At 35.4% G+C, this 15170-nt stretch overlaps 1 protein-coding gene across 14 annotated transcripts in view; it reads right to left on the bottom strand.

Annotated features, from left to right (window-relative positions):
- Positions 1-15170, bottom strand: part of TCF4 (transcription factor 4) — a 392330-nt gene that overhangs the window by 130525 nt on the left and 246635 nt on the right. For 11 of the 14 annotated variants that reach the window (XR_010323446.1, XM_064294480.1, XM_010586727.3 and 8 more), the window contains 2 exons: positions 11955-12084; positions 11441-11490 (listed from right to left, as the gene is read on the bottom strand). Coding sequence is in view for 13 of the 14 variants with exons in the window: in XM_064294480.1 (XP_064150550.1) it covers positions 11441-11490; positions 11955-12084 (180 nt within the window). In the remaining variant the exon portion in view is untranslated. The remainder of the gene's footprint in view (positions 1-11440; positions 11491-11954; positions 12085-15170) is intronic. The other 3 variants (XM_023543766.2, XM_023543768.2, XM_023543772.2) reach the window with 1 other exon arrangement.

Below are 15170 nucleotides of genomic sequence, written 5' to 3'. Positions count from 1 at the left end.
CTGAGGAATCAAGCTTGGTGACTGTGTTTTCTGAAAATTAAATTGGCTGGGGAAAGATATTCATGTGAAATGTAGAAACTACACTTTTTTTTTTTTTCCTTTTGGGAGATTTTTTTTTTTTCTTTAAACGCAAGGGTTAACTTATCAGTACTTATTTAAAAATTTGTTTTAAGTTTTTCATAGCGGATGAGCAAAAGTACTTTTCATGAATTCAGCAATGGCATTAAGACAAGGCACATCACAACGGGGCAAAGGCTAGAATCGAATCCTGCAACTCTATGACTATCTTAAAACATCTGTACAAATATTCCTGCTAATGTCAGAAATTTACTTAAATAGTCCTACAGAAATTTAACTCACTCTGTTTTACTTTATAAGAATAACTATCTGCCACACAGGCCCACCTAGTCCACCTCGTTAATTTTGCAGGAAAACCCAGTAGGAAGTTAAAATTCCAGCCCTCACCTTCACTTTGCTTGGGGAACCAGAGCCAACCCCACAACGGTAAACCCAGGCATCACTCAGAGGGACCCACTTCTGGCCAATTACAGACTAACACGAATATAATTTGAAAGAAAAAGCATGCATCTCCTTATCACTTAGAGGCAGGGCTGATTTAGGCATAAACAAATTATTGGCAGAGGGAATCGTATGATGAGGAGCTCATTTCAGAAGAGAAGAGATGGGAGCACATGTGTCCAACACAAACTTTGCAGAGCAGCAAGTCTACTGATTAAAAAGGCGGACTAGGTTCTTGACCTGAAAGGGACGGCACTGTAAGGACAAAAGATACAAAAAGGATTTGCTATTATTTCATCATTTCAGGAAAGGAAACGACCCTCCATTAGGTAAAACCCTTCCACATAAAATTTAGAGCCTGGTCTTAGTTTCTACTCTGCTGCTAACTACTCAAGGAAGCGGCAGGTCAGATTTTTTTCAAGTGCCAGAAGAAAGGCAGTTAGCTCTTTGCTGATATTAGCATTGCCTGTACGGTTGTCACTGTTGTATTTACAATGTGTCAGGGCTGTGGTAAGCATATTATATATATTCTGTCATTTACAGGTAGTCCCCGACCTATGGCACGGTTCCATTCTGAAGACTCCATCGTAAATTGGTTCCGAAATAAGCCAAATGCCTTTTTTTTAAGTTTTCATTATTACTTCTTTTATTATCACTGTCTTCCTAAATCTGATATTTAATTGTCTTTTGGGGTTGGAAGCATTACATACAGATAAGCATAACTTACAGATAGAATGACATCAGCAAATTATGCACTGCAGCATTGTATGTAGTACACACATATTACCAACGATAAGATGTAAAAAAAAAAAAAAAAAAAAAAGCTGTAAGTGCAGTTCGTAAGTGTGGTTTGTTGTAACTGGAATACATCCTAACTTGGGAACTACCTCTATTTATCACAAGACCCAAAGGAGGTATATATATTTTTCATTTTTCCAGAGAAGAATTCAAGGGTTTTACGTCACGCACCCAAGGTCACATAGGTGGTAAGGGGCACAGTCACTAAAGCCCAGTTGATCAGGTTGCATGCTGTTAACCACTAGGCAATACTGTCTCTATTAAAGAAATGCTATCCTTGCTCACCTAGCCTTTGCAGCCAATCACCTTGCAGAAGAAGCTGTACATTACGAACAGCGCACTGCAGAAGTATGGAGGGCCATTCCACAATGAAATGAAACTTTTTAATATTTGATTTATTCTAGACAGTCAAATACTTGCTAAGTTAACAGGAGCCATATCGTGGAGTGCTTTTTGGTCCTAAAAGTGCTCTGAGTTGCTATAAGCAGTATGATTAAGAACAGAAACCTTAGAGACAAACTGCCAGGACTTAAACCCAGCTCTGCCACTTACTTGCTGGGTGACCTTGTGCATGTTTATTCACCTCTCAGTGTCTCAGTTTATCTGTGCATAAATAGTGGTACTTATCTCCTCCGGTTTTTGTATGATCAAATGATTTAAAATATACAAAGTGCCTGGAACAGTGCCTGGCACAGCATAAGCACTATGCTAAACATTTGTTATTAGAATACCTGCACCACCTCATTGAAGTCGAGCAGGCACCATTTACACCTATTTTGCAGACAATGAAACAGGTTGTGATGTGACCGAGATCACTGGGTGCGTAAGTAGAGGAAATCGGACATGAAATTAGGAAGGTCTCTTTATTTCTAGTACAACTTTTTTTTTTTTCTATACTTTTTTTTTTTAAGAAGCCCTAGCAGCACAGTGGGTCGGCAGTTTGAATCCACCAGCCACTCTCTGGAAATCCTATGGAGTAGTTATACTCTGTCTTATAGGGTCACTATGAGTCAGAATCAACTCAATGGCAGTGGGTTTCATACAGCTTTTTATAGGAGCCCTGGTGGTACCATGGTTGAGCACTTGGTTGCTAACTAAAAGGTCAGTGGTTCAAACTCACCAAAGGCGTCAGGAGAAAAAAAGATGTGGCAGTCTGCTTCCATAAAGATTTACAGCCTTGTTAACCCTATGGGGCAGTTCTTCTCTGTCCTACAGGGTCACTATGAGTCAGAACTGACTCAACAGCAGTGGGCTTGGGTTTGGGTTATACAACTTTCACTGTTACATTCATTCATTGGAAATACATTTCAAAGTAATTTGCTTAAGGCATGTTCACTTCTTTGTGACAAAAAAAAAAAAAAGACCTACATGTAAAACATGGCCCTTACAGCTTCAAAGCGGTTACAATTAAGAAGATCAAGGGCATCCATAACAAGCTTAATGGATACAAAGTTCATAAGTTACACGGTTGTTTATTTCATTGTTCAACATCAACTTTCTTAAAGGGCCAGATTTTATGCTCTTTAAAAGGCTAAGATTATTTCCCACAAATTGGGATTCTAGTGGCAAAACACAAGAATTTTCCTACACACGGAGAACCTTAGTTGTGAAGTTTCACAATTGAAATAAAGGCTACACACAGTACAATGAAGAGAAAGAAATATTCAGTGTAACACGGTGTGTCTGGTTTTTATAGTTTAGTTGAAAAGCATGCTTTGAATGAATATAAATAAAGACACTAGTGAATGAATGAAACCTCTGAAAAGGCTTTTTTCCTCTCCCACCTGAGTGCTTCCAGTTTATTATCATAAAGTTTCGTGTAAGAAGTAGGTTACTGATGCAATTTATAAAAGAAAAAAACAAAACAGCATTTGTTAGTAAAACAACTACCTACTGGGGTTTGAATTTTGTAATTCTAACTATAACTGCCCATAATAAATACGCTTAATCCCGTTTTCTTTTGCTCAGCCATGTCAATTAAGCACAGGTCCTATGTGCTAACTTCTTGTGTACATCTAAAAATAAAATTCACAGAAAGGCACTCTCTGAGGAACTCACAAGGTTTTGGCAATAAAATCTGTCTCATGAAGCACATGCTTTAATATTAAATGGCAGAATTTGTACCTTTTTATGATGTAAAAACACTTTTGAGCAGTATAATTGTTAGACAAATAGGTTTATTTTCTATTGAATTGTTTTTTAAAAAACTGAACCAATTCTACAATTCTTAACGAGCAGATCCTGAGTGGTCTTGTAAGATCTCCGCTTCAGTAGTAAGGAGAAATGAGCTAAGCACTGTTGCACCCTTAGCTACATTTTATTTTCATCTCATCTTTTAACTCTTAAGTCATTAAATACTTTTAAAATAAAGCCCCAGTTTTTCTACTCTACTTATTATTGAATTATTTTATACTTCAAGTTTATCTCATAGTGAGTAAGCCAGAAAATACTGTTGTGCCCTCTGTCAATACACCTGAGCACCTGTGAAGTAACCGAATTCCCCAAACAGGGTTACTTGAAAACATTAACGCTAAGAAGCAGCCACCTACTTGAAACTGCTTCCTCATAGCAGCTAATGATATAATGATATACTGTGCCAATCGGTAGAATGAAAGCCATTACAATATTATTTTAAGTACAATCCAGGAGGCATATTTAGAGTGATATGGGGCAGGGGGAAGGGGTTGCTGTAGACAATTAGGTACTCTTTCTCAGATGATATCAAAATAATTGTTCCAAACTAGCATTTTTCTAAAATCCCTAAATGGTAACAGCAACTGTGACAGTGACAGTTTTTATATGTGTATGTGAGGAATAACACTAGTTCTAATGATTCGATGTACCTCAAGGGTCATTCTCCTGGGGGAAAAAATAAGTAATTCTAGTATGAGTCCATGTTTCACAAAGGTCATGCTCTTCAATCACGACAGTTGAAAACACAACTGACACACACAACACGCTAAGATATTTTCTTTACCATTTGCTGTGAACGGGGCTTCCCTAAGAAATGGCGCTGTGATTCTTCCGTCCATGGAATAATCGAAATAAATTTAGTGACGTTTAAGACACACACGGATTCTCTTCTGATTACGCTAGAAGTAAGTGCTTACATACATCAATGATCTACCCAAATAGCGTATTTATGATTAATTAATTTGATGACAGTGTTAGTCTAGAGAAGGAATAGTAGGTATTGCTAAACCATTTAAAATCATTCTAAAATGTTCTCTTCAAAATATAATTTGCACTGTCTTTCGGCATTGAAATCTAGACCTCTCACTGAAATTTTACGAACTGCAGAATTTTCTGCACTACCTTAACTTTTCTGAAGAGGGAGTATGCGCTCAAGCAAAGCATCAAACTCCTCAAATAGCTCTACACCTAGGTTAACAGCTGCAAAAAAAAAAAAAAATCAGAATCACTTACATGCTGCTGTTTTGAGATAAAATAATTGAGTATTTAAAACTTTAAATTTCGCACTGCATATTCTAAAAGCTCTTGTTCCTTTAAAATGTGCACCCCCATGTACACAAACACACCCTGGGCCAGCCCAGATCAAGTCTGAGAATCCCACGCTATTGCTCTGAAATGCAACTTTACGTTCCCTTTAAGAATTCAGTGGCATTTACTTAAAAAACAAAACAAAGCAGGTGCCTGTCAACAGCCTGACGGTATTTTAATTTGCCTTAAGAAAATACAACTCGGTTACTTGTGGGGAGACTCCTTATTCATTTAGGATTATTTCTGCATTTTCTGAGAGAATCTTATTTACATCCTAATTTATGAATTTCAAAGAAAACGTTAGAACTGTTTCAAAGCAGGAAGATATACCTCGAAAATACAGTAACTGTCAGTGGTTGGAAGGAAAAAAAACTTTGCTATGTTAGAAAATATAACATGTATCAATGAAATTTTAAGTTAAAAAACAGTATTCGACCAAATATTGACTCAAGCATCTGTATTAGTCCATAAATATGAAATAAATTCACAGTTAAGCCATATGCTACAGAACAAGTTCTTATAATTTCAAAATACATGCCAGTTCTGTTGTAATGCTCTCTCTAGGTAAAGTGGCCATGCAACGGCTTCTTAGATTTCTCAGTAATTAAACTACTTGGATGGATCTAAGACCTCACACCAAAATATACTCTTCAGCAAAAGTGATAAAATAAGGTTCAAAGTAATAGTTCCTTGAAATGTATTTTTCCTTTCTCAACAAATATGCTCAGTTTTACACTGAATACTACTGTTCTGGTTACTGAAATCTTGATAAAAAGTACTGGTAAATCTTAGCAGGTGAGATTATAAATAAAAACACACATACTATGTGTGCATAGGTGTGGAGGGGATCAGAATGTATCATGAACACAGCCTTAAAAGAGCTTGCTGAGTAAAACAATCAGATTCTACTGGCCAGGAAGGCATCTCTATGATGGGGGGAATGACATGGTTGGGTTTTGTTTGAGTGTTTCAGGCATTTGATCTTTTCATATGTAAAGATCATCGCAGAATAAGTGACACATACAACTTTTCATTCATAGTTAACTTTTGTGTTTTTCTTCTCACTTACATTTCTTTGGAAACCCTGGTGGCATAGTGGTTAAGTGCTATGGCTGCCAACCAAAAGGTTAGCAGTTCGAATCTACCAGGTGCTCCTTGGAAGCTCTATGGGACAGTTCTACTCTGTCCTCTAGGGTTGCTATGAGCCGGAATCGACTGGATGGCAATGGGTTTTACATTTCTTCTCTCTTTGTATTTAGAGCATGCATACCAGAGAACAACTTTTTATTTAAGGGGACACGATTAGGTTTCAAGACAGAGAGGAGAAGGATGGTGAACCTTATCAATCCAAAATTCTAAACAAAAATACACAAAACTTACAGCAAAATTCTGGGATATGAAAATGTCCAATGGTATATATGTTGTATATCTGCATGTACCTTGTGAGTTTTTTTAAATACTTTTAATGGACTAAGAATGCCTAATGAAAACTAAAATACAGAGACCCTCCTATATTTGTTTTGTATACCAGCAATTAATAAAAAACATGATTTCTATAGCCCCTAAGTGCAAATGGAGAGGATAAGATCAGTTCTCAAAAAAAACAATGTATTGCTGAATTTGAAGTCTTTTGGTTTGACTAATTCAGTATTAACTGTTCACAAAAATAAATACTTTGTCATGAACGTTTACTTTTAAGGCATCCCCCAATATCGTGTTACATATGCCGTGTAAATTGTGTGAAATATAGTTTTGTTTGAAATTATTTATTTGGATCATCCTTAACCTCGTTCCTGCCTATAAATTTTCATAATTAATACATACGATTAAAAAAACCCAAAAACTCATCTTTCAAAAACATTAATTAGAAAATGGGTAGGCTGAGTTGCAAGTAGAATATTGTGCGCTATCCCAACACTCTGATGTAAATACCTAGAATTGTACTTCTTCGCCAAGTATCTACCTCTCTAGTAATGAACCTCGAAGAGGCCCCTCCTTATCACACAATTGGATACTTCTCCACTTTCCTAGGCAGGACGGAGCCCAGGCAGCTGGCACTTAGTTTACTTGTGATAAGATGATGTAAGATTTTAATCTAAATTTCATTTTCAAGCAAGTTGTACTATCATGCAAGTTAAAATTTTGTTGACATGAAAAAGCATGATTGTGATTTCTTTATGATCACTTTCAAAAGTGACAGAGGAAATTATGTATTTTATATACAAGGTTTTTTAAATTTATAATTTCTAGGCCCCTAATAAGGGGAAAATTATCAACTTCTCTTTTAAATTGTGATTTCTTCAAACATCTGGGGTGGAAAAAAAGTATGTTTCCAAAAGACCTTAGACCATCGTGAAACCTTCAAATAACAAGGTTTTATATAATAAAAACAATACAGGACAACTAATGCCATTAGCATTATTCATCTTTTCCTGATACCCCTAATAATCCTTTCTGTAAAAGAACATCTCATAAGATTTTAAGATTTAATTCTATGTAGGAATTCTTTCCTTATGGAAATTGATAAACCTGGTGCATTGTACACATTGAGCTTTTATTTTTCATATCCACTTAATGATTAACTCAGGTCTCAAATTTTCCTCCATCATTCGAGCTCTAGTTTAGAATCTTTATTTACAGTAATAGAGGTCATTTTCCTTATGATCCATGTGTCCAAATTAACTCTGACCACTTGAGACAAAGCTTGCCACATCCTCCTTAATTTAAAAACAAAACAAACTATGATACAACATATAAAATGAACTTCACTGAAAAGTGCTGTTTGAAAAATGATCACTGATGAAAAGAGAGCTCCTAAACTATTCCTAAGGGTGAGATCTCCTATTTCCAGAGAATTCTAAAGTTCCAGGGGTCCCAACTGAGGAATAAGGGTGAGATTGTCACTAAAGTTTCAAACCAGATTAGAAGTGGAAATAAATTCCAGCGACGTTTGACGGCAGTTGTTAATAGTTTCTGGTAAAATGTGTATCATTTTGAAACATTCCAAATTACAAGAAGATCAAGGTTTTATGTGTTTAATTTGGTGAGCACAATGTTTCTGAAAGACAATCTCTTTGCAGTGTATTTTCCCGTGTTTGATAAGAATATTTTAAAACAGCACAGTATGAAATTATTTCGCTAATTTCTAGATTTTAACACTTTCATGTTAATTTACGTTAAAAAATACGAATCTTTCCCCTCCCCCCCAAAAAACAAATGATTTAATATGGTGCATTTTTCTCTGCAACTAGGGCTTACATGAATTCAATTTTTATGATTATTAGGTAATATAAAGACAAGAAATTTACTGGAAAGTGCAACAAGCTTGTAAAATACTAATTTTAAGATGAAATATGCTTAAAAAATAAAACCGAGAAGTGGGAATCTAACAAAACAGGAAGTTCACAGGTAGATTTGAAATGCAGGCATGCAAAATAAATTCTGGCATCAAGAGACAAAGCAATACTAAAGTCTTCAAAGGATGAGGGCTACAGGGAAAAGAGCAAAATACTAAAATCTGAAGAGAGAACATGAAAATGTTGTGCAGTAATAAGCGGAGCTCCTGTGGGCACTTAGTTGTCATTTTACAAAGTCTTTACACACACACAAACATACACACACACAAAATCACGCTAGCCTTAACTACACGCTTGTGTTCTCCAGAGGTGAAGTCTTCCTTCCCTTCATTCTGGTGGGGCCTGTAGGAGGGTTCTTCACTATCCTATCCTAAAGTCATGCTTTTAAAGTGGCTTGAGGTCTCTAGATGCAGTGCATAGTACGAACACACACTCATGGATCCTGCCAGATCCAAGGCATGATGTCGGCATTATGCTTTCTCTCTTCCACAGATGCTGCCGTGTTTTCAAAACAGGGCAAGACAATCCCCTCGCTCTCCTGATTTCCGGTGATGACCCAGCTCAATGGCAGCCAAAGAAGTCCAGCCTCTACATCAAGTCACATCATAAATGATATCTGATTATGGAATGCTACAGTTTAAACTGCCTTTGTTTTATGTAAGAAAGAGAGAGGGCCCATTTCAAAAAGAGGGAAAAAAAGTGAGTTGACACAACAGATTGTGGCAGATTTATTACTATTTATCATGGTAAATATGTATCAAAAACATGTAAATGTCTTTATCTATTCATAATCACTGCAAAAGAAACCTTCTATTATCTCCAAACTTTTATTATCTGATATACAAATACTTGTACATATTAAAGCAAGTTTTAGAAGTAATTCTTATCAGATGAATAGTCATGATTTTATTTGTGCTTAAAAGAAGAACAAGCATGACAAAGGTCTAAAAATATAGACACACAGAGCTACTGGGTTAAATGGGTTATGGTGTCTATTATGGATATCTCTTTGGGTCAAATTAAAATATAATTTTGTGCTGTTATGGATTTCATTATAATAAGCAATTAATACACAAAAATGCTAATATAAACAATTTAAATTATTCCTAAAACAGAGTTTAGGTATCTTTTTAACAATCATAAATTGGTGATTGGATTCTAAAATTATCCAAACTCTCTTATTCCTTGTAAAGAAAAAAAAAAAAAAAAACAGAAAAACAAGGACAAAACTTGTTTGTAATTAAAATTTTCTCCTCCTTGTTCTTAAAAAAAGGTTATTTACCCAAAATGTTCTATAAGGGCAATTAAAACATTTAGCCAAAAAAAATTATCCAAGAAGAGTAAATTCTAAACTAACCATTAAAGGCTAAAAATTAAATAGTAAAAACTAAGTTTCCAGTTCCTCAGTTTTTTATTTATTGTGAAGAAAGGAAAGATACTTTCAGCTTTCTGAGCATTTCATATTCATAACATACCAGCAACAAATTAATGGTCTTAATAGCAAAGACAAAACTATAGCAGTAAAACTTTCTATAGCAGCCAGCTAGCTATAGGTAAATATTTGAAAATTTACAGACAATTAGGAAAAATTGTTGCTGACAATGATTAAGCATACAGATATCTAATGCCTCATCAATGCACTGCTAAGATATTACACAGATTTCTGCATAACGTTAGCACTAGAAAAAACAAAGTTAATTTCAATATGAAGCACAGAGTACTACAGCTTCAAGTTTTTTCGTGGCTTTTACAGCAGAAACAGAGCTATTCTATCATTTCAGAACATTCAAAGGTCCGCTTGTTGCGCATAATATTGTGCGTGTTATATACAGGCATGTTTAAAATGCAAACAGTTGTGAGGACTATATCATTGGAAGTTGTCATAAAAGCTATTAAAATCTAAAGTTTCATCTAAATTAAATCCACCAGTAAGTTCAAGCTTAAAATATGCTTATAAAAACCAAAGTGGTTTTTCAATATGACATGGAAATTCAAAGAATAAACTACTCAGTACATTTTTAAGTGACTTTTTTGTTAGTGCAAAATTTTATACACTATTAGCAGTTTTATTTATACAGTATTTTTACATGTATCAATAATTTTGTGATGTTTCTCCAATATACTGAGCCTATGATAATCAGAACGCAATTTTTTTTTTTTCCTGATAGGACTCATTCTAATACATTCGTTTAATAATTTTTTGGATTAGCTGAACTGAAATCAAGTCAAATACACAGGTGTTTGGGTAATCTAAACTTAGCACATTTACAAAACCCATTATTCTTCTATACTTAACAACAACAACAAAAAGAAGTAAAACTAATATAGAAGCATCAATTGGTAATATATTTTGGAAAACAATTCTATTTTAAAGTATAAAAACTTTTAATAAGGTTCATTTGCATTCTTTTCAAAGAACACTGATACCTTGCAGATCACTGAATTAAATTATATATATATCACAGGAAACAAAGAAGAAAGGAAGGAGGAAGAAGCAAGGAAGGGAGGACATCACATTTTTATTCTATGTAAGGAAAAAATGACTAGAAATAGCTGAGCCCTAAAGAAAGAAAACTAAACAATCTAGGAACACAAATTTGAAAATATACGTAAGAATTCCACATAAGGTATCATGCTGTGATCACAACCAACTTTTACTACCTTGAGGGGAGGAGGGGGGAACCTCAATAACTCCAGCTATTAAAAAGACCCAGAATGCTTTTGGTTACAGCTGGATTTTTCTAGTTGTCACCTGGTATTAAAGACACACACAGCTACTGATGCAGCTACATTTGCAGCTTTTACTCAGCAACCTCTCTAGAAAATAGAGACATTCTCCCTGCATTCTCCGCTGAAACCCATGTAAATTTTTTTCCTAAATCCTCTCCACAAATCTCCTTTCGCATGCAAATCCATAAAATCATCATAATACTGACAAAGAATTTAACCAACACATGAAACTAATACTCATTCTCTTGAAAGCCCTGTACAGGTACAACTCCTCGAACTTCAGGCACCTTTTCAAGGCTCTCTTCAGAGCTTAACCTGCTGAATATCAACGTAACTGCCCACTTTTCCAGGACGTGCAATTAACCACTCCAAGGTGGGTGAAGTGGCCGGGTGTGCAGGTTATTCCTACCTCATCCACATCCTAGATAAATGCACTGCTCTGGAAGCCGGGAACCTCATTTACTCCTATCTCCTTTGCATCCATACAAAACAGAACAAAATAAACAATATACAAAGCAGAAACAAGCAGTACTTACTGAAGAGGGCAAACCTGGAGGAACTTTTCGAACTTTCTTTGTCTGTACCTCTGAAAGAAAAGGAAGCACTCTGTGAGCTCGTCACATGCCCATTTTTCTAACAAAAATGCATTAAACCATGAAGCCATTTAGATTAGAATGGATTTTTTTTTTCTTTTTTTAAATATCACTACCTTAGCAAAATGTAGTCACTACTATCTCCTTTTTTTCTGGCAGAAATCAGAATACTACTTTGTTAAATATGAAGCCTTCAACTTTTTAATGATGTTTTTTGGTTTTTGTTTGTTTGTAGGATTCCTTATGAATCTACACACAGGAATAGTTCTGCTACTATAAGGTGTAACCTACTCCCACAGCGTACTACTGGGGGGAGTCACCAGCTTGACCACTGATCAAAATTTTATGGGGTTTTTGCGGGGAGGTAAGACTGGGGGAGAGGGTGGCATTAACAAAAAAGGAAAGAAAAAGACTAACAGTAGTCACTCAGACATTCAAACAGAGAACCCTCACTTACCCATGGCACTACTGTGAAGAGGCCTCCTTCGGGGGTTATTGCTAGAATACTGATAGTACTGGGAACCAGGCTTGGTGGGCGAAAGGGTTCCTGGGTTGCCCATATCCATGTCACCTCCAAGGAGACTCTGCTAAAAGGTTAAAAAGGGAAGACAAACATATATGGTTAAATTTTTTTTTTTTTTTGCAACACCACCCAACTGATTGTTAGTACTTAAACCAATGCAATAAAGAAAACAGCATCTGCTCAAAGGGAAACAATTACAACAAAACAAAACCAAAAGAAAAGAAAGAAAAAGCAGTCTAAGAAGCTATCTCAAAGGTTTTGAATTTTAATTCTTTAAAATTCTTTTGGGAGTGTTGGATCCCTTTAAACAATATTTTAAAAAATCTTTTCAGAGGACTAACATTTTAATTTGATAAGCGAATGGCATTTACGTAAGACTAGTGTTTTCTTTATCTAGACGCAGGCTCCTATCTGTGAACAACTCCTGCCCTTCCTTAGCCAGACCCAGGAAGAATCTCATTTTTCGAGCACACAAAACTTCCAGACTAATCCTACTGGGGTTAAGGGTGGATGCAGCCCTTCCACTGAGCTGAGAACTCTGCTCTGTACCGGTACAGTGTGATCCTCAACGAACGTACCAGAAGATAAAATGCCAACTGAACCGAGAGAAAATGCAAATGTTCACAGTAACTTCCAAAATTTTAGGAGTAGTAGGCAGCCTAAGCTAACAGGCTCAGATTAAAGGACTTCAGAATACCCTCTTGAGGACTACTAGAAGCTAAAATACATCCCCACAGATTAAACATTTCCCTGAACCCTAGAAAACTTCCACAAATATCATTAACTTATCACGGTGTGTCAAATTCTAAACTTTCAAATATGATGACAAAAGAAAGATTACACAATAATATTACAGTCTCTAAAAGCTACATAGAAACTTACCCATAATATATAAATCGCCTGATTATACTCTGCTTTGAACACATTGTTCTTTTAATTATTCTGATATGTAATAGAACAAGTGTAGATGCTGCCATTTATATTAAGAACAAATTTACTATTTAATAAAGAAATTTTAAAATTAAGTAGTAAAAATCTAACTTTATCGTTACTTGTAATCAACTTTTACTGACTGAACTAATTACTGTCCTTGATAAAGTACAGAATGTGTTTTCCCTAATCTAAATTCTAATCACCATGTCACTCACAACAGACTTAGGGATGCTTCACTAACACACTATTCACATGCAAAATACTCTAAATAGGCCAATTATGACTCTGCCCCTGTTCCCTGGTTAACCCGCTGAGAACTGAAAAATTTCACAAGGCAGTCACCAACTAAAACAAAGGGTCCTTGTTTTAAATTAAGACAGTCTTTTTGATTCCTAAATAGCTCAACAAAGTGGCATGTCTTCTGGTGAAAGCAGTTGGTCAAATATGACCCATAAGCTGGAAAATCAAAAATGAAAACCTCCCCTTTCCATCGCCATATAGCTAAATATCATAAAGGGAACCTCTCGGTTCCAAGGGATTTTTGTGAGTGTTGGATTGTTGGATGAGTAATATATAAAAGAACTAATCAGTTACTGACAAACTCGCCTTCTTCGATTCCACTTTTAAGAGATTTTTTCAAGGAATACATAATAAACAATACTTGAAAATAAAACTTCAAGGGTGTGATTCTAGGTTGACAGCACATTTTGGGCAATAAACTCGTTGCTGGTATCTTAGTATTTACCACATGGCTGATAAAAACCTGGCATCTCTATACTCAACCATTGCCTCTACAGAACTTAAAAAAGCTATCAAAATGCTACACAATGACAAACTGAAATATAGAGTCCTTTATTATAAAGTTTTCTATAAATCAGAAACCCAGTAGCATAACATCAAATGATGTCTTTAGCATTTTAGGAGTGGTGGTCAAAAATTTTTAAACCTCAACCTAAAGTTCCACTTTTGGTGATTCTTAGTAATAGAAGTCTGTATTTCTTTAAGTCCATGTTTTCTTTGAAATTTCCACACACATATAAGATTGTGAGTTATTTCACACCACAACCTCCCTAGGAGTTTGGTAAATCTACAAATGAGTCTTCATTGCATGTCATAGAGGGGTTTGAAACAGTATTATTAAGACCTTTGTATTCTACAGAGATATTATCCTTATTTCTTAATCTCTCCCTTTTTAAAAATATATATAAAATCTTCAGATAACGACAGAGCCAATATATTGAAATGCTTGCTTGTCTTTTTAATGAGCTTAACCACTGGTTAATTTTTGTTGGTCCTGGTAGCAAAGGTTTTCACTCCCAAGAAAGTAGATGTAGTCAATAAGTCTATATAAAAACAAACGTGCTTGCTATATTGTGTTTTTGCAGCATTCACAACAGAGCTGTTAAAATATATATAATGTTCACTGGAAGATACTGGCTGTGACTGACCTTATTGCTGTTAATTTAAAAGAAAATTATTTCATGGGCCAGCTATAAATAAATCATGTATCTAACTCATGCATGTTCAGTCACATGAACTCTGTATAGCGATACAGTACGAAGACCAGACAGCACGTACAAGCATATAGTGACTCCTGTACCTTTTTATTTTTTTCACAAAGCACATTCCTGTTTCTCTTTTTCAGACCTGTTTGTTCCTTTTTCTTTTTCACTCGGACAATAGAATTGTTCTTCTAATGCAACAAAAATAAGCATTTCCTCACACTTAAAGGGGCCCTAATCACCCCGCTAGGGAAAATGAAGATAAGAATATATGTGTTCCCATTGTAGAGTACACTTGTAGAATGAACAATGACCATTTACTATTGTTTGGCCTTTACGTCAGATACTTAACTCTCTGTAGCAACAAGAAAGATAAAATATTTTCCACAGGGTGAAAAAAAACTAAGTTTGTGAATTTAGAAAAGTTAATGGCCTTCAATTTAATACCGCACAAAACGGATAAGGCATTCATTTCTATATGAATTTACCTACATTAATATATAGCTCTGAAGACACACTGATGCTCAATAAAAGTGAAGTTTGAAAGCTAAGTCTACTTTCAGAATGGGCAAAGGCATCCTTGCCTGTAATAGGATTATAATGGTTCTAGGGTTTTCACATTGTGCAAATTCATGCTCTGCGGTTATGCCGGTCCCAGTAGTAAGCGGCCAGAGTCCGCCAGGAAACACTGGAAACAAGATGTGGCATTTCGCAG

Source organism: Loxodonta africana, chromosome 11 (assembly GCF_030014295.1).
Source record: "Loxodonta africana isolate mLoxAfr1 chromosome 11, mLoxAfr1.hap2, whole genome shotgun sequence".
Classification (NCBI taxonomy): Eukaryota; Metazoa; Chordata; class Mammalia; order Proboscidea; family Elephantidae; genus Loxodonta; species Loxodonta africana.
Note: the sequence above shows the minus strand (reverse complement) of the source record. Positions and strands in the feature narration are given on the sequence as shown.